The 25,802-nt window shown below is 49.9% G+C and overlaps 1 protein-coding gene across 1 annotated transcript in view; it reads right to left on the bottom strand.

Annotated features, from left to right (window-relative positions):
* Positions 1-22,245, bottom strand: part of PDGFRL (platelet derived growth factor receptor like) — a 34,827-nt gene extending 12,582 nt beyond the window's left edge. The window contains 3 exon segments of the mRNA XM_020976777.2: positions 15,068-15,365; positions 22,063-22,110; positions 22,113-22,245. Of these exon segments, the coding sequence (XP_020832436.1) occupies positions 15,068-15,365; positions 22,063-22,110; positions 22,113-22,227 (461 nt within the window). The 5' untranslated portion in view covers positions 22,228-22,245.
* Between the last annotated feature and the right edge of the window lie 3,557 nt (positions 22,246-25,802).

Here is a 25,802-nt window from a genome sequence, read left to right as displayed (position 1 = left end):
TTTCCCTGATAAAGATATATGTGTGTATACATAGATATATAATTGCTAAGATACATAGGAAATTGATTCAAATTTATTAGAATGACAGCCATTCTCCAAATGATAAATGGTCAAATGATATGAACAGGTAGTTTTCTTTTTCTTTTTTTTTTTTTAGGCAGTTGGGGTTAAGTGACTTCCCCAGGGTCACACAGCTAGTAAGTGTCAAGTGTTCGGTCTGAGGCTGCATTTGAACTCAGGTCCTCCTGATTTCAGGGCCAGTGCTCTATCCACCGCGCCACCTAGCTACCCCTAACGGGTAGTTTTCAAAGGAAAAAATCCAAGCTATCTAAATCACTAGTAATTACAGAAATGCAAATTAAAACAACTCTGAGGTTCCACCTCATGCCTGTCTGATTGGTGCCATTGACAAAGAATGGTCTGTACCCCAAAGAGATCAAAGAAAGAGGAAAGAAGCCCATAATGACAAACATTTTATAGCAGCTCTTTTGATGATGGCTAAGAACTGGAAATTGAGAGGGTGCCCATCAGTCGGGGAATGGCTGAACAAGTTGTGGTATGTGATTGTGATGGAATACTAGTGTGTTATAAGAAATGATGAAGGAGGTGGCTTTAGAGAAACCTTGGAAGACTGGTATGAACTGATGAAAAGTAAGTGGATCGACCCAACAATAGCACTTCTAGGGCTGTATCCCAGAGAGATCATACAAATGGGAGAAGGACCCTCATGTACAAAAATATTTATAGCAGCTCTTTCTGTTGTGGCAAAGATTTGGAAATTGAGGGGATGCCCATCCATTGGGGAATGGCTGAGCAAGTTGTGGTATGTGAATGTAATGGAATACTGTTGTGCTATAAGAAATGATGAACAGGCTGACTTCAGAAAAACCTGGAAAGACTTGTATGGACTGATGCTGAGTGAAGTGAACAGAACCAAGAGAACGTTGTACACAGTAACAGCTACGTTGTTCGATGACTAACTTTGATAGACTTAGCCCTTCTCAGCAATGCAAGGATCTAAGACAACTCCAAAGGCCTCATGATGGAAAATGCTGTTCACATTCAAAGAAAGAACTATGGAGTTGGAATGCAGATCGAAGCAGACAATTTGCTATTTTTTTTTCTCTCCTGTTGAGTTTTGTTTCCTCTTTCTGGTGATTCCTCCTGTTGGTTCTAATTCTTCCTTACAACACAACTAATGTGAAAATGTTTGATAGGAATGTATACGTAGAACCTATATCAGATTGTGTGCCATCTTGGGGAGGGAGACAGGAGGGAGAAAATTTAAAGCTCAAAAGCTTATGGAAGTGAATGCTGAAAACTAAAAATAAATTAATTAACAATACAAAAAAAAAGAAAGAAAAGTAAGGGGAGAGGGAAGTAGAAAGGAGGTAGGAGGGAGAGAAGGCAAATCTTCATTAGAAAAAAATTTAATTCAAAAAACAGAAAATAGGTCTGTCCCCCAACAAACATACATAACACAAACCCTCCCAAAGACAAGACAGCTGCTTCCTCAAACCCTTAAGTACAGCACCTGCTGTCAGGTTCCTGCCACCATCTTCTCTGGGCCTCAGGTAACCAGTGACTAGACACCCTGATGCCCACGGGGCTTCCTAGCTGCTGCCCACTTGGAGTTCAGGTTTGTGGAGTCTTCTTGGTCGCTCCTGTTGTATGTGGTAAGCCTCTTTTGGTTTGTGGGCCCAGGCTGGGGGTGCCTACCCCTGAGCCCCCATCTACCTCTATTTGGGGCTGCTTCCTCTGATGAGTCATAGAACCCCAGATTAGGGAGGCTCAGTAAGGGAGATGATTCCCCAGGGTCCCGGGGGAAGGTGCCAGAGCTCAGGCTTGAACTCACGCTGTTAAGATATTACTAAGTCACTCCTTGTTCCAATTCTTCCTTTGCCGTCTCATTGTGTGTCTGTAGATTCTCTAGGTCAATGCAGGCCTAGAACCAGCCCTGGCAGGTCCTGTCAGGCTTCCAGTACAGGCCACTGGCAGCCCATGCCTGCTATTCAAGAGCCAGCATGGCCTAGTTCCAAAGCAATAGCAGGGAAGCCTGGCCTTAGCGTCTCCTGGACTCCAGCTCCAGAGACACAGAAGGGCTGCAATCAGCATGGAGGGAGGGAGGGCCCTCACAGGGGAAGGCCACAACCCCAAAATACCAAGGTGGCCATTGGTGTGATGGAAATGTCTCTGGTCCAGCGGCCCCCTGCCTGCCTAGGTTTGTCTCTCCTGCAGTTTCAGCCAAGCAAGGAAACTAAGAGATCAATGGAGCCTTCCAAGTAAAGGCGTGATGAGGATGTCCTGCAGAGAAGGGGGTTGGTCCAAGATGCCCCATCCACACCTCCCCTTCTTCCAGCTCTCAGCTTCTACCTTCCCACGGCCAGTAAACAAGAAGTGACAAGTCTTTGTGTAACCGGTAGCTCAGGAGCAAGGGGAGGAGATAAAAAGGAGAGGAAAAGAGCGGAAAGAAGAGAAGACAAGAGAAGCGAAGGCGGAAAAGACAATAGGGGAGGGGAGAGGGGAGGAGAGGAGAGAAGGGAAGAGAAGAAGAGAGGAGAGAAGAGAGGACAGCAGGAGAGGAGAAGAGATGAGAGGAGAAGAGAAGGGAGGGGAGAGGAGAAGAGAGGGGAGAAGAGGAGAAGAGATGAGGTGAGAGGAGAAGTGAAGGGAGGGAGAGGGAGAGGAGAGGAGAGGAGAGGAGAGGAGAGGAGAGGAGAGGAGAGGGGAGGGCAGGGGAAGAGATGAGGTGAGAGGAGAAGGAAGCTTCTGCTTGCTCACCAATCCAGAGGCGCCAAAGGCAGCTGTTTTCTGGGCTTGCCTTGCCTTGGTTTGTAAACACTTCCTTCTGAAAAAACAGCCCATCTCTCTTCTTCTTTGAAGCTGGCCCGGCCAGACTCTGGAAGGATGCCTGGGAGGCCTGATAAGGCTGGAGGGGAGCCCCGGCGTCTGCTTCCTGGGCTCAGCCTGCCTTTGTGTGGCTTGCTGGGAGGGCAGCGCAGGATGCTGAAGCCAACCGTGGCGGAACCCGATGTCCGCTGGGGCCAGACTTGGCTGGCCAGGGAGGAGCCCCATGGCCTTGTTCTTACTGCTTTCTCTGACTTGGTCATTTTGTAACCTGGTTACCTCTGGTTGACACTGGAGTTGTGATAGTGCTAAGCTGGAGAGGGAAGGTAGCCTAGCAAAGCTAGAAAAGGCCCCATCTTGGGGAGGAAGGGCAGTGAGTTAGAAAGAGCAGTGCATTTGCAACCAGCTAACCTGGGGTCAGTTTTCAGCTTGGCCCCTTAGTTCCTGTGTGACCTTCAGCAACATTCAATTTCCTCAATTTCCCCCTCTGTGAAATTGGAATGATTACGGGAAAGCCCTTTACAAGCATCAGAGAACTACAGAAATATGCCACTGGAGCCTGTTCTTCTAAGCTCAGAGAGAGCCGCATGTGATGTGAAGAACTCTGGGCTCAGAGTCAGAGGAGCAAAGTTCCTGGCTTTCCCCAAGCAAGGCATGTTCCCTCTTCTGAAATACTTGTAGCGCCTGCGAACACCCCTGAAGCGGCAGGGCCAGTTCCCCAGTAAATAGTTACCCCAGTTTCATGGCACTTCTTGGATCCACATCTCTTAAAGGCCTAGCTCATGAGCCCCTACTGATGGTGTTTACCTTTCAAAGTCACCTGGAAGACTCAGAGAGTTCAGAAGAAAGGCATTAATGAAACAATACAAAAAAAAAAGTTGCAACAAACTTTCCCACAAAGATGGACAGCACTGGGGGGAAAGTGGTCCAACCTAGGAAGTGTACATGGAGAGGTGCGCGTGCACACACCACACACACACACACACACACACACACACACACATACAGAGGGGCAGCACCCCTCTACGCCAATGCTGCAAAGCAATGCCACAGGGTCTCTCCCACCAGGCTTGCTCATCCCTTCCTAGCCTCCTCTGCTCACTGATTTGGGGAGCTAACAGTCTTATAGGGTCCCTGCTCCTCTGTGCTGTAGACACTGAGTGGCTGTAATCTCTGCTGCCTCTGGTCTCATGATTCTCAGCTATCTCTCTCCCATGCAAGAGAGGGTGAGGTTGCACTGCCCTGTGCTCTTAGCAGAAACCTTGTAGGTCTGCTTTTAGAAGAAGGTAAGCCCCTTGCCTGCAGCCCCCAGACTCATTCCTCTCAGGAGATTCTCAGGCCTGGCTGCCAAGCTCTTTACAACCAGAAGCGGCCTCATCCCTGGCTGGCAGCCAGTGTCTTGGGGCTCAGCCTCTGCTTTGGAGCCCCCTTCCTGGATCCCAGCTGAAGCACCTCAGTCAGACCTCCCCCAGCTCTTGGGGATTGATTATGCCGCGTACTTCCCATTCCATCTCTGAAGGTCAGGCTGTACACTGCGGGGAGGTTATTTGCCTTGTAAGTACCAAACAGTTCTGGGGGTTCAGGCTCCTCAGCTTTGCAGACCTAAGTCTCTTCCTATCTCCATGTAATCCACGAGGAGGCCGAGGAAGCCACACTGAGAGACAGCTGCTGAGCTCGGGCCGGATCACTGTCATGGCCACCTGCCTGGCCATGTCCCCTTCAGATGCTGGAGAGGCTGGTCCAGGCGAGCCTGAAAGGAGCTCTGTCCTTACGCGTAGTTAAACCATTCTGTCTGACATCTCCGTGTCTTGGGAGGGTGGCCCCGTGCCCCCAGACTCAGAACCCCAGAATCATCTTTGGCTCTTCTGGACGTGGCCCGGCACACTCCACAGACCCGGGTTCAAATTCTGCCTTGGCTGCTTATCACCTGCATGACCTCGACCAAGTTACTCAGCCTCTCTGGGCCTCAGTGCCTCATCTGTGAAATGAAGCTGTTGGACCAATGGGTGGTTAAGGCGCCTTCCAACTCAGTGATCCCCTTTCTGGCCCCAAATCCAAACCAGTCACCAAGTTCTAGGGATTGTCCCCCACTTCTAACCCTGCCTCCTGTTCAGACCCACACCTCCTCTCACCCAGCTTCTGACTGATCTCCCTGCCTCAGTCCTCACCCCTCTCCAATTCATCGAGGCAGGGAGCACAGAGGGCTGGGCATCCCAGCTACCCTGTGCCAGCCCCTCCCTCCTTTCTAGCCCTGGAGCCGTGATCGAGTCAACCCTGCATTGTTCCTGGAAAGGGAATGTAGATCCAGTGTAACTTCCCCAGCCCGAAGGCCTCTCTGGCCACCTTAGACCAACACCTATGCTAGAATTGAGGCCAATGTTACACTTCTGTGTGTGTGGCAAGTGACGGAGACTGGAGACTGGTTCTGTATTCCACTATACAATGCTTCATCTTATGGATCATTTTACCTTGAGCAATAGTGATAATAACAAGGACAACTAGCATTTACATAGCACTCTAGGGCTTGCAGAATGCTTTCCTGATATTCTGATATTCTGGAAAGCAAAGTAACTAGGATTACATCAAGCATCACTCACCCGGCAAAACTAACTATGATCCTCTGGGGAGGGGGGCAAGGGGCATTTAATGAAACAGAGGACTTCCAAGCATTCTTGATTAAAAAGACTGAACAGAAAATTTGACAAGACTCAAGAGAAGTGTAAGAAGGCGAACATGGAGGGGAAACCATCGGGGACTTAATTAGGTTAAACTGTTCACTTTCTTACATGGGGAGGGGATGCATGTAATCCTTAGAGCATTGTCACCAGCGCTGGTAGAGGGAGTCTGCTTCAACACAGGGTCTGGGTGTGGCTCTATTTTCCTGGGACGGTTTCAAAAGAAGAATGGTAGGGTGAGAAAGAAAAATGCGGTGGGAGAAAGGGGAAGGAAGAGGAAGAATGGGAAAATTATCTCATAAAACCGGGTGTGTATGAAAGAGTTTATACAATGGAAGCGATGGAAGGGAACGAGCAACGCTTGAACCTCTCTTTCATCTGAACTGGTTTAAAGGAGGAAAGATAACCATACAGAGTTAGGTACAGAAATTCATCTTACTCAATAGGGAAGTAGAAAGGAAAGAGGGGAAGGATAATAGAGAGGGTGCTTTAAGAGAGGCAGTGGTCAGAAGCAAAACAAACTCTTGGGGAGGGGGTGGGGTAAAAAAGAGGAGAATACGAATAAAAAATAGGGGGAAAAACTATATAAGCTGTTTGAAAAAATAGGGAAAGAAAGAGTCCTACCAAGTTTCTTTTATGATGCAGATATGGTCTTGAACCAGAGGAAGTCAACACAGGAAGAAAACTGTGGACCAATTCCCTGATTGATGCAAAAATGTTAAATAAAATACCAGCAAGAAGGTTACGGCCAAATATCACAAAGATATTGTGAAGGAGTGAGCATGAGTAACAAGAAAAGCAAACGATCGCTTTTTGTGGGTGATATGATGGTTTATCTAGAAAACCCCAGAGCTAGCAAGAAAACTAATTGTTGGATCAATGAACTTTGGCAAAATTGAAGGATATAAGATAAATCCATAAAACAATCAACATTTCTATATATTGCCAGCACAATCCAGCAGGAAGAGCTAGAAAGAAAAATTCTGGGGCAGGTAGGTGGCACAATGGATGGAGCACTGGCCCTGAAGTCAGGAGGATCTGAGGTCAAATCTGGCCTCAGACCAAACACTTGACATTTACTAGCTGTGTGACCCTGGGCAAGTCACTTAACCCCAATTGCCTAAACATTAAGAAAAAGAAAAATTCCATTTAAAATAACTGCAGACTGTCAAGGCACACGTAGGAACTATATGAACACAATCGCAAAGTACTCTTTACACAAAGGCAGATCTAAGTTGTTGAAGAATTATTTATTGCTTATGGATAGCCAAGCCAATATAATAAAAATTACAATATTACCTAAATTAATTTACTCATTCAGTGCCATACCAATCAAACTACCAAAGAATTACTTTCTAGAATTAGAAAAATATAATAACAAATTCATCTGGAGGAATAAAAAGTCAAGAATATCAAGGGAATCAATTAAAAAATGTGAAGGAAGGGGGCCTAGCAGTACTAGATCTGAAACCATACTACAAAGCTGTAATCATCAAAAAAAGTTGGTGCTGGGTAAGAAACAGAGAAGTTGATCAGTGGAATGGATTAGGTACACAATATACCGAGTGAAAGTGCACAGTAACCTACTGTTTGAGAAACCCAAAGACCCCAGCTACTGGGGCAAAAACTCACTATTTGACAAAAACTGTTTGGTAAACTGGACAGAAGTCTGGTAGAAACTAGGCATAGGCCAATGTCTCACATTGTACACAAAGATTATCTCAAAGTAGGTTCATGATTTAGACATAGAAAGTGCTATCAGTGAAGAAGGGAAGAAATCACATGTCAGATCTATGAGGGAGGAAAGAGTTCTTCACTAAACAGGAGGCAAAGAGATTCATGGGAGGTAATGTTGATCATTTCGATTATATAACATTAAAAAGGTTTTTGCACAAACAACAGCAATGCAGCTAAAATGAGAGGAAAAGCAAGAGACTGGGAGAAAAACTTTGCAGCGAGCTTCTCCGATAAAGGTCTCATTTCTAAAATAGAATCAGGAACTGAGTCAAATTTACAAGAACAAGAGCCATTCCCCAAACGATAGTTAGCAGATGTGAACAGGAAGTTTTCAGAGGAAGAAATCAAAGCTATCAATAGCATATTTAAAAATGCTGTAAATCACTAATAATTAGAGAAATACAAATTAAAACTATTCTGAGGTACCACCTCACACCCATCGGATTAACTAAGATGACAAAAACAAAATGGCAAATGCTGGAGGGGATATAGGAAAATAGGTACACCAACGCACTGTTGGTGGAGTTGTGAACTAGTCCAACTATGCTGGAGAACATTTTGGAACTATGCCCAAAGGGCTAGAAAACTGAATGCCCTGAAAAAAACTGAAATCCAGCAATACTATTACTAGGTCTATACTCCCAAAGAGAGCAAGAAAAATAGGAGAGGACCAATGTGTACAAAAATATTTATAACAGCTCTGTTTTTGTAAACTAAGAGGATTCCCATCAACTGGGGAATGCTTCAACAAATTGTGTCATATGAATGCGACAGGACACTATTGTGCTGTAAGAAGTGATGAAGGAGATGAGTTCAGAAAAATTGGGAGGATCTGAATGACTGATACAGAGAGAAGTGAGCAGAACCAGAACAATGTACGTAATGACAGCTATGTTGTAAAGATAATCAACTATGAAAGACTTTGCAGCTCTGATCAATACAATGACCAGCGACAATTCCAAAGGACTCATGGTGAAAATACTGTCTACCTCCAGAGAGAGAACTGATGGGCTCATGCAGATTGAAGCATTTTTTGTTCTTTATTTTTCTTGCTTTTTTTTTTTTGGAGGATGGGAACATGGCTAATCCAGAAATATGTTTTGCATAATTGCATGTATAATGGGTATCATCTTTCTTGCCTTCTTGGTGGGTGGGCAAGGTGATGGAATGAGGGAGAGAATTTGGAACGAAAAATAAATTTTTTTAAAAAGATGTAAGAAAAAAAAGAAAATGCTAATCTGCAGATAGAGAACTGGTAGTCTCAGATTGCATGCTAAAACACACTTTTCTTGCTTTTTTCTTTTCCCAGAACATGGTCAATGCAGAAATATGTTTTGCATGACTTCATGTGTAGAATGGACATCATATTTCTTGCTTTCTCAATGGGTAGGGAAGGAGGGAGAGATTTTGAACAAAAAATAAATTAATAAATTTGTTTTTAGAAAAGGGGGAGGAAGGGCACATATGTATAAAAATATTTGTAGCAGCCTGTCAATTGGAGAATGGCTGAACAAGCTATTGTAATGTGATGGAATACTACCGTGCTGTTAGGAACGATGAAGGGAATAGTTTTAGAAAAACCTGGGAAGACCCGTGGGAGCTGATACAAAGCGAACTTAGCAGAACCAGGGGAACAATCTACACGGTAACAGTAATATTGTAACTATAATCACCCGAGAAAGACTTGGTGAGTCTGATCAGTGCAATGACCCGCCACCGTTTCCAAGAGGTCTTGGTGAAAAATGCTGCCCTCCTCCAGAGACAGGGTGGATGGACTCAGAGGGCCGACTGAAGCAGACATTTTTTTCCCTTTTTCTTTGCGTATTTTAGGAACATTGCTAATGTGGAAATGTGTTTTGCTCGACTCTACATATTTGTCGTGAGTTTTATTTTTCCTACCTTCTCAGTAGGTTGGTGGGTGGGGTAGTAGGGGGAGGGAGAGGATTTGGAGCTAAAACAAAAGAATAAAAAATCTCTGTGCTTTAAACAAAAGAAAGAACAGAAAAATCAGCAGCCCTGGGAGGATGGATTGGAGCCTGGAATCAGGAGACCAGTTAGGAAGCAGGTGCACCAGCCCCGCAGGGAGGGTCTTTGACTGCAGAGCCGGCTGAACCAGACTGCCCCCTTCCCAGGCTGTCCGCCCAACTGTGGTGTCACGGAAGGAGTCGGCGGCCTGGGATTCGTGACCCCAGGCTCCAAATCCATCTCCAGCGCTCAGGGGCTGGGTGGCGCTGGAGAGTCTCCCGGACTCCGTAAGCCTCTTCTTCATCTACACTGTGGGGCTGACGATCCCCCGAAGCGCCCCGCCTCCCCAGGAGCTGGAGGAGCGTGTGGTCCGCTGGGAGGTGCTGCGGGAATGGGAGGTGGTGTCAGGAGGGTCATTCTCGAGGGATGCGGCTTGGCAGGGGCTCACTCTCTGACCTCACGCCAGTGACTCTTCTCGGGGGGGAGGCTCCCGGTAACAATTGGGGCTGCAGGGGAGAGTGGGGCACAAGTGTCCTTTGAGGCGCCCAGTGTTGCTGGCCAGCTTGAAGGCTGACGAGGGTGAGCAGCGGATGTGTGATCACAGGGTCTGGGCCCAGGTTCCTCCTGGCTGTACCAGGGGCCTCTGCGAAGGCTCCCTCCTGGACTGGGAGGGAGACTTGTTTCATGTTTCCATTCTCTCTGTGCTGCCCTCCAGCTGTGAATCCCACCCTGACCCTGACCCCGACCCCAAGGGCACCGTGGGCACAAGACGTCACAAACACACACCCAACAATGATGCGTGAGCTGTCACACAGGACCTCTATGACAGAAATGGGGACATAAAGAGACAGAGAAGCAACCAGAGGCAGCCTCCATAAGATTCTGGGGTCCTCCAAATCCTAGGAGAACAGGGGGAGGGACAAGCGCCCAGGGCACAGGGCAGGAATTCTGGAGGCCAGATGGGAAGGCAGACCAGAACCCCCCCCACACACACACACAGTGAGCTGGCATGAAAGGCACTGCAATCTTCCCCAGTGGAGAGCCAGTCCCCTGCTGAAGAGGACCCCATGAGTCCACCTAAATGTCCCAGTAAGCCCTGGTCTGGGGAGACTCCACCCTCACCTTCCCAGCTCACATATGTGTCTGCTCCTGCAGAGGGTGGCTTGGACCCCAGACAGAAACCCCCACTGGCCTCTGTTCACACTGCCGGGCATCCTGCTGCCACTGAGGGCCGCTGCCCTCAGACAAGGCCGACAGCCATAAAGTAGCCTCTGAATGCCATCTAGTGGGCCCCGCTCTCTGACATCATTCTGCAAGGCTCCCAGAAACATCTGAATCACAACAGAGAGCCCTCTCCTGGCCTCCCATCATCGGTCAGGCTGCCCTGCCCAACACCTCTGAGGCTGCTGAGCATCCCAACCCAGCGAGCTCCTCTCTGGCCCCTCCCTGCCCCCAGCCCATGATGGTGCGGTTGAATTTGCATCCGAGGCTCTGGCCTCAAGCCCATCTCTGCTGCTTCCTACCGGGTGACCCCTGGCCCAGTCACTTCTCTGGGAACTCTCCTCTTTAAAATGAAATGCTGGCTTGAACAGCAAGGGAACCTGGCTAAGGCCTTTACTCAAGGTCACCACTACTGTTCTGTCGGGTCTGCTTCCGGCACTGCGGGTCAGGCTGAAGTCCTGGCGCAGCTGACCAGCTCCTGGATGGACTGTCTGTGTGAGGGCGGTAAGCGCTAGGGAATTCCTGGTAGCCTGTACGCAGGAGTGTGCTGGCGCTGGGTTCACACTGTCTTACCAGAGCTGAGTGTTAAATTTTCAGTGTGAGCGTTCACACCTTAGAAACCAACCAACACTACAGATTAGGGGTTGACTGATTGTTTAGATGTATAAAAAGTGATGGAGAAAATGTTAATAATGTAATTTAAACTTAAAAGTATGTCATCATCTTTTCTGAGGCAGGAGGGGAGCTGGTTGTTAAACATTCACCAGTATTCCCCTGCCCACCTTCTCCATATTTTAAAGTCAGTAAGTTAAATCCAGGTAAGTTTAAAAAAATGAGGGTGATAGCATGGACAACCTCTTTGGCTCTAACATTCTGCAAGTTTCTTTAGGACTTATCACCAAATGCCCAGATGGTGTGGGGGCAAACACCCCACTGTCCAAGATTCCTGGCAGTTAGGTCTTTGGATTCCATGTCCTCTTCCTTGGAGATCCCTGGGCAGCCCCTGAGAGGGCTTCACGTGAGGTCAGACTGCCCCCCAGTGCTCCAGCCTAGAGCTGAGTGTAACCCAGCTCACTGGTGTGTGCTTGTGGCATGGTGTGCTGACATCCCCCTGGGTCACAGTGCTAGAGTCCTCACTGTGCCTCATTCAGTTAAAAGGAGTGCTATTTCTTTATCCAGACAATTCCTATTGTGCTATGAAAGCCAGGGCTGTGACAAGAGCTAGAGCTGACCATCTGGCACAACCCCTTCATTCTACTGGTGAGGAAACTGAGGCCCAGAGAGCAGATGTTACCTGCCAACGACCCCAGGAGCAGAGCTGAGATGTGGTAGCTCAGCTCTGCTCACTTCAGACCCACACTCATAGAACTCTCCCTCCCTTCCTATGAGAGACCAGTCAGTCTAGATACAGGAAACTGAAGAGAGCAGAATATTCTGGAATAACAAATTGGAAGGGACCTCAGAGGCCAAGGAGGACAATCTGTCCCAAAGCAGGAATCCTCTCTACAACAGCCCCAGCCTGTGCTTGCATACCTCCCATGATGTGGAACTCAGTACCTTCACTGCACTTTGGGACAGCACTGATTTTTAGGGAGTTTTTTTTTCCCCAACATCAGACTGGACTCTGTCTCCCTGTCTTCCCAGGCCTTGCAGCTAGTTTTGCCTTAGCTCTGTGTCTTAATCACGCCTCTAGTTAGTGGCAAGGACAAGCTAGAGCTGGGGTCGGCTTTTCTGTGGCTTTATGTGTCCCTTCCACATTGAGTAGGACACTGACAAGCTGGAGAGGGTCCAGGGAGGGCAGCCAGGATGATGAAGAGCCTGGCCTCCATGCCCTATGAGAAGGAGAAGGAGATGTTTAGCTTGGAGGAGAGAAGAGTCAGGAAGCTATGAGAATTTCTTCCAAGTACCCAAAAGACTATCATCTGGATCATGGATCAGTCTCGTTCTGCTTGACCCCAAAGAGAAGGGAGAACCCCGATCAGTGGGGAGAAGGAGCAGAGAGATTTAGGCTGGGTGTTGGGGAAAGAGCCTCACATCAGCGAGAGTCATCTCAGAGAGGAACGGGCTTCCCGCCCAGGAGACCTTCCAGCAGAGCCCAGGGATCCACTTGTTGGCTGTGTCCTAGAAGGATTTCTTCGTGCTCTCTTCTAACTCTGGGGTCCTGGGACTGCCCTTCCACTCGCCGGCCTGTCCCGTATGGCCCGCTATCCGGTGGCATCCAAGGGAGGAATGGTCAGAGCCGCTATGCTGACAGACTGAGGATCAAACCCAGCCTTGGCTCTGCCGGTCCTGGCAAGCTTGAGCCCCCCCATCGCCAGTCCCAGGGCTGGTTCTGTGGCCTGCCAGGGAGTCCATAGGGCCGTCCGACACCACTGGGAAAGGCAGCCCGCGTCACTTTGGGGAAAGCGATTGAGGAAGAGCGAAGCGAAGCTGAGAGATCATTTACAGGACACGAGAAAAAGAGGTTGGGAGGGTCGGAAAGCTCTTCAAAATACACTGCTGGCTGAGCAGTGAAAGGAGGCGAGCGCCCTGTTACTGGAAGTATTCAGAAAGTCCAGATGACCATCACTAACATGGTAGGATGGATCCCCGCCTACATCCCAAGATCTCAGGATTCCCTTAACACTGGCCTCATGGCTGCTCGCCCACCAAACGATGGTGAGCCCGCTCGTTGATTCCTCGGCGTTCACTCTGTGCTGCTGGGTCTGTCCCCCCACGTCTGGCATGCTCTCCCCCGTCATCTCCAGCTCCTGGCTTCCTTCAAGTCCTGACTAAAATCCCACCTTGTGCAGGAAGCCTCTCCCAGTCTGCTTCAGTCTAGTGCCTTCGCCATGTTGACCCTGTAGAGAGCTGATCTGTACACAGCTGTTTTCCTGGGGTCTCCCCTATTAGACTGTAAGCTCCTCGAGGGCAGGGGGGTCTTTGGCCTTTCTTTGTATTCCCAGTGCTTAGTACAGTGCCTGGCACATAGTAGGCCCTCAATCACTGCTTATTGACAGACTAAGTTATACAGTATGATGTAAATTAGATCATACTAAAACACACAGTAGTCCTTCCAGGGTGTTTCAGGCCAATGTTTTTAAAAATTATTTTAGAAAATTAATAGCAGCTGGCATCTGTATGGCAGAATGCATATGCAGTGTGCAGTTTTATTTGGTCCTCACAGCTCTGGGAGGTAAGTGCTATATCGTTAGTCCCATTGTACAGACAGGGAAAGTGAGGTGGGGAAGCGAGAAAGTGACTTCACAGAATTGTACAGCTACTACATGCCTGAGGCGGGATTTGAACCCTGGTCCTCCTGACACCCAAGCCTTATCCTGTCCGCTACCTTTCCCCTCTTTAGCCTGTATGGCATCAAGCAAAGAGGGCTAAACTGGGAGTCAGGAGGACCCAGGTTTGAAAGTCTCATTTTGATACTTGTGGTATGACCACCACCGAGTGTCTCCGTTTCTCTGAGCCTCAGGCAGGGCTGGACCAAGTGGGTGGAGGGACTTCTTAGAGCGAAGGACCCCTGGCTTCTCGACTCCCTAAAGATAACTCCCAGCAGCAGAAGCCCCAGCTGGTTCCCAGGCCCCACACCTGGGCAGGTAAGGAAGCCTGTGGCCAGGTGAGGGTTCTCCTCCCTCCCGAGATATTCCTGAAAGTCTCAGAATTCTTAGAGCCTCAACAGAACTTCTCAGCCCGTTGGGTTCAAGGCCTTTGGAGAAAACTGAGGCCGGAGTTCAGAACAGTTCAGGGCAGCTGGTTAAGGGCCTGGAGACACCGGGCTGGGCACTGCCTCTGGCACTTTGTGGCCTTGGGCCCCTGGCCAGGGTCCTGCCCTCCACCTCAGCCTTCCCCTCGGGGCAGTGAGAGGGAGCGCCTCCTTTCCAGGGCTCTTTGAGAGGCTCTAATGCCTGGAAAGTGCTTTGCAAACCTTTTGAAATGTCAGCTGTTACGGCTCTCACGTAGGAAAGATTGGGCAAATCACTGCCCCTCTCCGGGCCTCAGTTTCCTGACGTGTAAAAAGAGGGCTGGTGGCCCCAGCTCCCTCCCAACCCGAGAGGCCATGGTGACCAATCCGAATTCCTTTCAAAACATCCCACGGCTCTCTTAGACATTCGAGCCTGCAAAGAGCCAGCCGGGCCTTCTCTCCCTAGACCCTCGGAACATGCTGGTGAAGCAGGCAGCTGGATGACACTGAGGCCGGCCATCGTCATCAAGCTCCTAACTGTTGGTGCCTGGGGGAGAACTCAGATCTCCTGAGAACAAACAGTATTCCCTCCCCAACCCCACGCTGGCTCTGATGTGACCAGTGACAGAACGGAATCCTCTCCCTTGGTGGCCCAGGGGAGCCTCGGCACTTCCAAAGGCTTGCCCTAAAATGGGAGCTCTTCATTTGGACCAAGATTCTGGCTAATTGGAATCATTTTACCTGAATGAAAGAAAGAAATTCTAGCTAAAAAGCAGTATTTCTCACTCCAAGATCTCAGCAAACTAGAGTAGTTTTAACAGAACAAAAGAAATCCATTCTAGCTAAAAATTGCCAGCGTTCCCTCTGGCCTCAGTCCCCGGGTGACCTCAGTGAAGGACGAGCGCAGAGGTCGGCCTGGCCCAGCCCAAGAGGAAGCAGCAAGGCTTACCTGAGCCGGGAGTCCTTGAAGGTGTCCAGGTACTCAGGGTAATTCCACTCTATCTTGTTCCCTTTGCACCTCAGCTCCAGAGTCTGGCCAGCGGCCAGGCTCAGCGTGGCGGCTGGCTTCTGGAAGCGCCCCTTCTCCATCACCTGCATCATGATGGATGAGGTCTTGGGCACGGAGGCCACAGAGTCCCTGTCCTTCCCGGGGGCCAGGGTCGGCTTCCCTCGCTTGTTGGACGGCTTGATTTTGTTCTCTCCGGGCTCCTTCGGCCTCTTGCTCTTGGCAGACGCTTGGCTGGCAGCTGGAGGGAAGAAAGGATGAAGGCATCACATCAGTTCCTCTTGGGAATAGCCAACAGCCTAGAGCTGTGAAGCACCCAGGGGCCCAAAGTATCCTGGCACCCTGTGCACGGAGCAAGGACACTACGTGGGAATGCTGAGGGTGCTGTGGGGTGCAAGCCTGGGGAAGCCAGTGGCCTTCTCTGGATGGTGCTAGCTTGGAGCTAGCGCAAGTGTCAGCTGGCTGACTGTCACTCGGCACCTTAAGGTTGGCAAAGCCCTTTTGACACACATGACCTCGTTTGACCCTCACAGTCCCCGAGGTAGGTACTAATGGCATTATTAGCCTAATGTTATTCTTGAGGAAACTGAGGTTCAGAGAAATGACCTGTCTCACCCAAGGTCATACCACCACCAAGTAGTCAGAATGACAATCATAGCTGAAATTTGGAATTATGCCAAGAAATGGCTCCAATACCCAGCTCTTCTAACCTCGAGCTCCTGCTGCCGGGCACACACCCCACAGAGGTCAGAGTCAGAAAGACGGGTCTCACATCTGCCGTGATATCTCTAGTGACATTTTTACGGTGGTCAGGTAGACCACCTAGAAACAAAGTAGATGCCATCATCTGGGAAACAGCCAAAGAAAATATGGCGTGTTGCGGTAATGTAATACTGCTGCCCTGCAGCAAATGATGGAGACAGAGAATATGGAGGCATTTAAGAACTGATGCAAAGTGAAGGGAGCAGAACCAGGAAAAGAATGTGCAGGACGAGGAGGGCAATGTCGACGGAACGAACAAGAAACCCGAACTGAAAGCTGGCCAATTATAACGACCAAGACAAGACTGCATGCACCTCCTTCTATCCTCTACGGGGCAGACGGGGAGCTTTGGGTGCAGATCAGTACATACTCTTTCACACAGGCTCATGCGCCTCTAAGGCTGCTCCCTATGAAGGGAAGGCTGGGGACCCTGCTTCCAGGACAGCGGTAATGACGGCATGTGAGGGGAGGGCCTCGGAGAGACTCGGAGTTTGCAGAGTCTAGGAGAGGTAAACAGCAGCCTCAGTCTCTCTCTCTCTCTGTGTCTCTCTCTGTCTCTCTGTCTCTCTCTGTCTCTGTCTCTGTGTGCGTCTCTCTCCCCCCTCCCCCCCTCTCCCTCTCCTCCTCTCTGTCCCCCTTGCTCTCCCCACTCTATCCTCTTCTGTCCCCTTCTGACTCTCTCTCTCCCTCTCTTCCTCTCACCTCTCTCGTTTTCTGAAGACATCTGGGAATTACAATGTGCCAGGTAAGGGGAGAGGGCCCAGCACTCTCTCTCAATGACAACTGTCCTTTGATTAAGCATTTGTTCTTTCATTTTAAGTAGCAGAATTGGCAGCTCTGCTTCTGTCAGTTTTGAAAGGTCAGGAGAACATCCCATCCACATATCCAGGACACCAGACCAGAGGATAAGCACAAGCCGAGTTGTGCAGCCAGTTCACCATTGATGCCCCTGCAGGAACCAGCCCAGGTGCGGCTAAGGCTCCTCTAGCCACATCTGGGTGTCAGCTTGGTCAGATGAACAGAATCAGAGCTAAGTCTGAGCCCAGCCTCTGCAGAGCCTGAGGTGGTTATAAGGAAGAGGGCACTCCAAGTGCTGGGGGACAAACTCTGAGAGGGGGACGGGGCGGGGCCTAGCTTTAGGACAGTGAGCCCCAGCACCTGATTCCGAGATTGCTCAATTTGCCGAAAGGCTCGTCCTTCTTTCTCTTTTATTTTATCCGGCAGTTTGCTGGGTCGGATACTGGGGATGGATATTGTTGGAAGTGAAAATGATGTACACATAACGCGTAGCAGTAAAACAAAGTTTAAAAGCAAAGCTAAAAAGATAAAAGCAAAATTAAAAAGCAAAAAAACCCAAACCCTTTCACTATAATACTTAATATTTCTTTGTTTATATTTGTAATATAAATAATTGTATTTGTATGTTATATTAATATGCCTGTATATGGTATAAATATTTGTACGTATAATAGAATTTAAATATTTATTATATTATAAATTATGTTATAAATATCTATATTTGTAATAGTATATTATAAATAGTTATAGCTGTATTATAAATATAAACTATATTCATAACATAATATGACTATATTTATAATACAATAGTATTTTATGTTTTGTAAGTATTTATATTATATAACTATCATATTAACTCTAATAATTATTATAGTTATATTCTTTATATATAATATTATATATAATAATACATAACTATTTCCATTTGTAATATAAATATCCTCATCAGTGCTTAAGGGTTTGCAGAAAATTTTTAACATGCTGAGTCATTTGATCCTTGCCATACTCCATGAGGCAGGTACGCCAGGTGTCCTTGGCCCATTTTGCGGAGGAGCAAAGTGAGTCTCAGGTGTGTGATTTGGCCCAGGTTCCAAAGCCACTGGGTGCTGGCAGCAGAAATGGCCCTGAGACTTCTTCTGACTCCCGGTTTTCACTCTTTCCCCAATGCTGGCAGCGTGGAGCCTCTGTCGTTGGGGCATTCTGAGTGAGATGCAGGTAAAGCTGAAATCACTGGAGAAAGGTGGGCTTTTGTTTTGATTTTTAGTTAAATGAGAGTCAGTGACCCGGGCTTTGGAGTCAGGAAGACATGGGCCCAGGTCCCCCCTGACATCCCCTTGGCTATGTGGAGGACTGGGCAGCTCCAGACCCGGAGGAATAGACCAGGGGCTCACGGGTGCAGGTGGGGGGAGCTTCTATATCCCTAGCAATGGGTCTTTTCCATCTGGACCCCAACATGCCGCCTTGGTCCAGCCGAGGTGCCTGACAAGGAGCAAAATAAAAGCCCTGCTGGAGGCCAGCAGGGAAGGGGCCTTGCAGGCTCATCCAGGACACAGGGGAGATGTGGCCCAGGCGAAGAGCTCTCCCTTGTTCTGGGCTTCCTCTTTGCCCAGCTGCGTGACCTTGGGCACATCACTGAGCTTCTGTGAGCTCCGGCTCCTTCCCGTCAGATGGGACTACTCGGGCTTCATAGGGTGAGGAGGAAGCTGCTTCCCAAGTCTCCAAATACTCCACAGAGAAAGGTCTGCCTCAGAAGCAGCCCCTTCCAAGGGCGCCTGCTCATACTTGGGGCGTCAGCTTCATCCCAGCCCTTTCACCCAACGTCGTCTCCCCACCCTCACCCAGGTGATTTCCTGTAAGACTCAGGAGTTCAGCCTGAGACCCTGGCCCCATACTCAGCCTTGGACCCCATTCCTGCCCCAGAGACGGCCCTGGGACCAGGTGTCCCTCTGCCCCCCTGTCTTTCCCTTCTGTCCTTTATTAATGCTAGTCCAGGACTTAGTGGTCCAGACTAAGTGGAGACTTAGTCTCCAGAACTTAGAGAACGGGGTGGGGGGGGAGAGGTGGAAGAGGGGCTAGAGTAATGATCTTACATAGTAAAATGTCATCCCAGGAAGTGAAACTCTGTCAGACTTTACCTGCTCCCGTTTGTGAACATCAGCCTCCAAACGGCTGATATGCTTACCCGACCTTGAGGTCACCAGTCCTGCTGTCTAAGGCCATTTGAATTGTATCAGGAGCCCAGTGGGCAGCCATAGAAAAGTCCCCACAGGGCAGACCATACCCGAATGGAAACACATCCGGCACCTGCTTGGAGTCCCCCAGAGGAGACCTCTCCAGGCGCCCCGTTCCACTTTGGGATGCCTCTGTTAGGCGTGTCTTCCTGGCATCAAACCTTCCCACATCTGCCTCCTCCAGCACTCACTCCCAGCTTGGAAGATTCTTAGCTACAGCGTCCCCTGGATCACGTGAGAAAGCTGGACTGGGTGACCCTGACGCCTCTCCACTCTAGCGCCCGGGAACCTGTGGGGATGTGTGCCTGAGAAGGCTGTGGGGGTCCCTGGTGCTCTGGGTCTGGAGTCTGCGGAAGCCCATGGCTCATTTGGGGCAGCGCGTGTTTCTTGGATTTTCCCCAGCACGGGAGGTTTGCTGTCTCCCCTGAGCTCTCGGGAGCCAGCCCCTGAGGAAGGAGAGCCTGGCCCACACCATTCTGGCCATGCCAGACCTGAGGGGAGGAGATGGAGAAGAGCCCCCACCCACGCCCTTTCTACAAGGTATTGGAAAAGAGAACGCTGTCAGCAGAAGCTTCCTCCAGGAAGTGCGCATGGGAAGTGGAGGCAGGCCCTGGGGAAAAGCGGGGGCTTGGTGCCGGCCCCTCTCTGGCTGGGGGCCCTGGCGCTGCTCACGGCAAACATTGGAACCCAGAGCTGGCCCTAAGTCTGTTCCCTGGACAATCAGTGCCTAGTCATCTGGGCCCAAGGACCACGCCAAGAACCTGGAGCACCCCCAACAACAGATGAGGCGGAAATGGTCAGCCTCACGGTTTGAAGCCTTGACCGAGTTTCAGATACCGGGCTTGGTGTGGGCATCCTCTCCACACCCACTGACGGCCAGGGGAAGGTGGCAGCCCAGAGAAGACACTAAGGATGGAAAGCTGTCTGCAAAGCCTCTGCCAGCAGGAAGCCAGAGCAAACAGATTCTTCTGGCAAGCTAGCAGCTCCCATGGCTCCTTCTGGCCCCATCAGACCCTGCACCCAGGTCGGCCCCTGGTCCTCTAAGCTGGTACACACACACTGGCCAGGCAGCTGGGCCTTTTCACCAGGCAGCGTCTGACCAGCAGACCTGGGCCCTGCTCTCCTGACAGGCCCAAAGCTGGCATGAGGGCCTTGCTCCCCTGTGATGGGCACCAGCAGAGGCTTTGTTCTTCCAAGGGCATAGACTCCCAAGGGGCCCTGAGCAAGCCTGTCTTTGGTTATGGTTATCATTATGTTGGGCAGATTCTGGGCAACTCACGGAAAAGGAGAGACTGGTCAGGGTGGACAAGAGATGAAAAGCATGGCCCAGTGGGGCATGACCCTAGCAGTATGCCAGTCAGGCCTGCCAGCTTTCCACGAGGCCACTCAGAGAAACAGTGGAGGTGTGATCTCTGCCTCTGCAGATCAGGCAGGCATCTCCCAGCCCGCAGGGTGCCTGACACATCTCATGGAGCCTCATGACCCCTTGGAAAGAAGACTTCAGGTGTTATTATCCCCACGTTAGAGATGAGAAAACCAAGGCCCAGAGAAATCACACTCTCCTAGAAGCCTAGATCTGGGCTGGGCTGGGAGCCTTAGAAATGATCTAGTCCAACAGTCTTATTGAACAGATGAGGAAACTGAGGCACAGAGGAATTAACTGCATAAAAACACGATTTCAGATCGTGTTTAAGCACTAAAAGGGACCCCAGAGGCGGCTAGTCCAACTCCTCATCTTACAGATGAGGAAACTGAGGCAGAGGGACATGTAGAGGAGGGAGCACCACTGGCTGTAGGGACACACGTCCACACTTGCCCCCACCACAGCAGGAGGTCAGACGCCAACCTCCCCAAAGCACGCCATCCTGTTGGAGGGGTGGCCCTTTCTGCAGGAGGCCATTCCTGGTCCCCCCCAAAGTGACCTGCCCGGCTAGGATGTGTCCCAGACAGGATTCAAACTCAGGTCTTCCTGAGTCTCAACAGCACCACCTAGCGGTCTCCGTCATCACTGCGACCAGCATCTTCACCATCTCTCTGTTTTCCTGCACCACCAACTACCACATTTGTCATATCAAAGAATCTAGAATCGGAAGAGACCACTAGGCCCCCATGGCCCAGCCCCTAGGAGAAGTAGACTGCCCTCGACCTCATCCCCAGAAGGCGGCCCATCCATCCTTTACTCACGCACCTCCAAGGAAGGAGAGCTGTCCAGGCAGAGCACATCTACCTGGCTGCCTGCCCCCCTATTCCTGCCATGGCTCCCTTTCTCCCCAGCCTGTGTCTTACTTCTAGGTTCCTTCCTTTCACACCCTGCAGCAGTCCTGCTTGATGTCTCAGAACCCCCCCCCAACCTGTCCCCCAAATGCTCCCCAGCCTCCCTTTGAAGTCTTCCAGGGAAGGGGACCTCATCGCCTCCCCCAGCAGCTAATTCCCCTGGGGGACAACTCTTATGAGCAGCACTTTTTTTTTTTTTTACCTCAGGCCTTCAAAAGTACACTGCTCTTAGCTCTCTGCCCTTTGGAGTCTGGGAGAAAGGATTCGACCCTATGAAAGTCCTACAAAGAGCCCTCTGGAGTCAAAGGACCTGGGTTCCAATTCCGACCCTGTCACTGATTGTGGGTGAGTTCGGGCCAGCCCTGCTCTTCCTCATAGCCCCCATCACACCCCTTTTTTCCAGGTCGGGTGTTGTGTGTGTGTGTGTGTGTGTGTGCGCGCTCGCGCGCGCTCGTGTTGGAAGAGAGGAGGGAACTCCCAGCTAAGTGCGACAAATTTCTTGCCGTCCCCCCTTCCTGGCCGGACCCTTGCAGCTCGGCCAGTCCAGGGCAGGGGGCGGATTCTCCGAGTGGGCCGCTCCCCTCCCCCCACCTCCAACCCAAGGCTTCAGAGCCCCCTATCCCGGAAAGCAGCTGCAGGGTTGCCAGGAAGAGGGGGGGTCCGTTCCCAAGAATGGGTAAGGAGAGCTCCCTTCCCCCTCCCCAGACACGTGGACACGGATAGAGCTGGCAGAGATGTGGGGATGGGTTAGACACGGGGGTAGTGTGAAGTTTGGGAGACTGACATCCTCGGCAGAGATGTCCTGTGCTGGAGCTCGGAGGCCAGTGTCCCCTCGCTCCCAGCCCGCAGCCCCCACCTCAGTTCAGCCCTCACCTGTGGACAGTGCCTCGGGGAGCAGCAGGAGCAGCAGCAGCAGCAGTGGGGGACGAGGCGGGGCCCCCTGGACCGCGGCATCTTCCTCGGAAGCCCCAGCCCCAACTCTGAGCTCAGCCCCAGACGCCTCCCTGTCCCCCGGCCAGGGCAGAACTCCGTTGACATGGAGTTGGTTGGCTAAGCGGAGGGCTCCCCACCTGCCCTCTGGTGGCCACTGTCGGGAAGGGCCGAGAGGAGGGTCTGGGTCGGCCCTGGCTGCTGCAACAGACGCTTTGGAGCCTGCGGAGCCGGGAGGGGGCCGCCAGCCCCCCCCCCAGGTGAGAGAGGACACTCGAGACCAGCCGGAAGAAAGGACTTGTCCAAGGTCACCTCTAGCCTCGTAGATCCAGAGCCGGCCCGCAGATGCCACCTACACCAAGCCCCTGGTTTTATAGAGGAAACGGAGGCCGAGGAGGGGAAAGCACCTGCCCAAGGCCACCCAGCGAGTAGGTGGGCAGAGCCTGGATTCAGCCACAAGCCGGCGTTGATTCAAGGTCCTCTGAATCCTACCAAAGCCACTTCATTGACGCCACGGATTAAACACCTGCTGGGTGCCAGGAGCTGAACTAGGTGTGGGGGGCCCGAAGGCCAAAAGGAAATAGTTCCATGGCCTTTGACGTGTCCCCAGCTCTAGGGTCCCGCCTCTGTTGGTTATCTCGTTTATTCGTCTGTAGTTTGTCCTAGTTATTGGCATGTTGTCTCTTCCATTAGACTGGAAGCTCCTTGAGGGCAGGCTGTATTGTTGCCTTTCTTTGTGTTCCCAGCACTTAACACGGTGCCTGGTACACAGTAGGAGCTTAATAAATGTTGGCTGAGTTTTTCCAGAAAGACTTCATTGATCCCCGAAGTCAGTAACTCTTAGCTTCCCAGGGCTTAGCACAGTGCCCCCGAACATAGTATGCGCTTAATAGAACCTTCAAGAAAATTGCTTCTGTGGAAGAGACAGATATACGGAACTCTGTAGTCTCTCCCCGTCTATGTGTCTTTACGTAACTAACATAACGCATACAGAATAAAAACAAGGCGGTGTTGGGGAAGGCACGAAGGCAGGGAGCCATTGGCTGAGGTCAGGAAAGGCTTCAGGTAGATGGAGGCATCTGAGCCTCTGAGTAATGAAGGAAGGGATCAGATCTGGGAGGGGGAGGCATGCCGGAGAGCCAAGGAAAATGCGCAGAGATGGGAGTGAGGAACATGAAAAAATCCGTTCTGCCTGGATTACAGTGTGAATGAAGAAGAGGAAGGTGTAAGGACTGCAAAGGGAGGAGGGGACAGGTGAGGAAAGGCTTTGAATGCCAAACAGAGCATTTGGTATTGGAACCTGGAGGCGATAGGGAGTCACCGGAGGCTTATCGGGGGGGGGGGGGGGGAGGAGAAGGGTTGTGTTTGACGTGATCAGAGCCAAGCTTTAGGAAAGTCACTTTAGAGGTGGGATGGATGAAGGATTAGAGCAGGGAGAGACTGGAGGTGGACAGCGCCCCTCTCCCCCCAGCAGTTATTGTAATAGTCCCGGTGGCGGGGTGGTGGTGGGGTGATGCAGTATCAGAGGAGAGAGGGGGGCGTATTGGAGAGACATTACAAAGATGAACTCTACAGGCCTTGGCCACAGCTTGGCTATGGGGGAGGGGGTGTTAGAGACAGGACCCAGAGGTGACTCCCCCAGGGGCTGGGAGAAGAGCGTGGCCCTCAGCAATCACGGGGGCGTTTGGAAGGGGGAAGAATAGAGGGGACAGATGAGTTCCACTGGACGTCGTATGAAGCCACGAATCTCCACTCTGTATGGCTTGTGTCTTAAGCGGTATTTCAAACCTAAGATGTTCATTTGCACATTGCCCGGCTCCTCAGAATCCCATTCTGAGCTTCCTTCTCTTCTTTGTATTTTTAAAAATGTGTCATTGATGCTTTTCTGCTTTCCCCCTCTACTTTTGTGGTTGTGTTCACTCACCTTCCCTTTATTCCCCCACCCCCAAGTAAAAGGCTTCCCAGTAATAAGTAAAAGTCCAGCTCACCCTCAGGGGTTACTTTTCCCAACTCTCACTCTCATTGACTGGTTAGGCCCCAGAGCTAAGCTGACTACTTCTCCTTACTAACTTATCAGGGGTAACTGGGAGGGCCTGTGGTGATTAGACTGAGGTCTCTGGTACTATGCCTCATGAACCACAAGGCCAGGGGCCGGGCTCCTCACTGATGAGCAAGCATCCAGCCATATTTATACTGGACCAATGAGATCTTATTTGTCACGTGCCTAGCACTGTGCCCAGCACACAGTAGGTGCTTTTAATAAACGCTTATTCTTATGCTACTTTGTCCTGTGTACCTAATCTCTTTCACTATTCAACATTTCTAATTTTCTCAACCAGTGCCAGACAGTTTTGATGATTATTCCTTGGGAATATAGTTTGACATCCAGTACTGCTAGGCCCCCTTCCTTCCTTCCTACTTTTTTTCATTATTTCCTTTGATATTTTTGAGCTTTTGTTTCTTCAGGTAACATTTGTTATTTTTTTTTCTAGTCATATAAAATTACCTTTGGGTAGTTTGAATGGCATGACACTGAATCTGTTCGTGAATGCTTTCACATCACTTTTGCTAAATTGACAGGGCCCAAACATGAACAGTTACTATCTCTCCACTTACTTAGGCCTATGTTCATTTCAATAAAGAGTATTTGGTAACTGTGTTCATAAAGTTCCTGTTTGTGTCTTGAGAGGTGGACTTTCACATGTTTTCTATATCCTGTGGTTAGTTTGAATGGAATTTCTTTTTTAATCTATTCCTGTTGGGTTTTTTTCCTAATATACAGAAAGGTAGATGATTTTTGTGTATTTATTTTATATCCTGCTATTTTATGAAATTACTAATTGTTTCAATTAATTTTTAGTGAAGTTTTTCCTGATCTTTTTTCTTGATCTCAAATCTCCCTCTTTATAATTTCCCTCTATTGCTCCTAGCTCCTCCCTGTGGAGATAAGCAGGTAAGGAGCCATTGGAGTATATACAGGAGGGAAGTCATGGCCTTGCCAACAGCCTGGATCTGGGGGGAGTGGATGGTGAGAAATCCAGGATGGCTCCTAGGTTAGCAGCCTGAGGGATGGGGAGGGGGTTGCCCTTACAGTAATAGGAAGGTGGGAGGGGAGGAGAGTTAAGGAGGATGACAATGAATTCAGTTTTGAGCATATTGAAAGTAAGATGTCTACTGGACAACCAGTTCAAAATGTCTGAAAGGCAGTTGAAAAGGCAAGACAAATTAATTATTTTGCATTTAATAACTAATTATTGTGTTAGGACCAAGATTTTCCCCCTTTTCTACTTAACCAGTGTGGGAAATCTCTGTTAAAGATTTACCCAGGCCAAGATCTAATCAGACAGTAAAAGAAATTCTAACTTTGAACTAATGGGTGCGTTCCTGCTCATTGGGTTGCTTCTACAGGCCTGGGGAAAGGTTGATTCTCCCTATTATCAAGACAGGTGAAAAAGAAATTGATATCTCTTTGACCAAGATTTGAGTGACCTAAGTCATGTACCCCAAGACCTTCATTTTAACACGGCCCGCACCTCCCATCGGTTAACCAATCCAAATCAACCGCCACCCCTCGGGAACACCTACCCTTCGAAGGGCATATAAACTGTGACCCCCGGCCATTAGGGGTCTTTGGTCTGTGCATTAGCCACACACAAAGATGCTAATCCCCCTGATCACGCTAT

The sequence above is a fragment of the Phascolarctos cinereus genome, unplaced genomic scaffold, assembly GCF_003287225.1.
Source record: "Phascolarctos cinereus isolate Bilbo 61053 unplaced genomic scaffold, phaCin_HiC Scaffold_9;HRSCAF=440, whole genome shotgun sequence".
In the NCBI taxonomy this organism is placed as follows: Eukaryota; Metazoa; Chordata; class Mammalia; order Diprotodontia; family Phascolarctidae; genus Phascolarctos; species Phascolarctos cinereus.
Note: the sequence above shows the minus strand (reverse complement) of the source record. Positions and strands in the feature narration are given on the sequence as shown.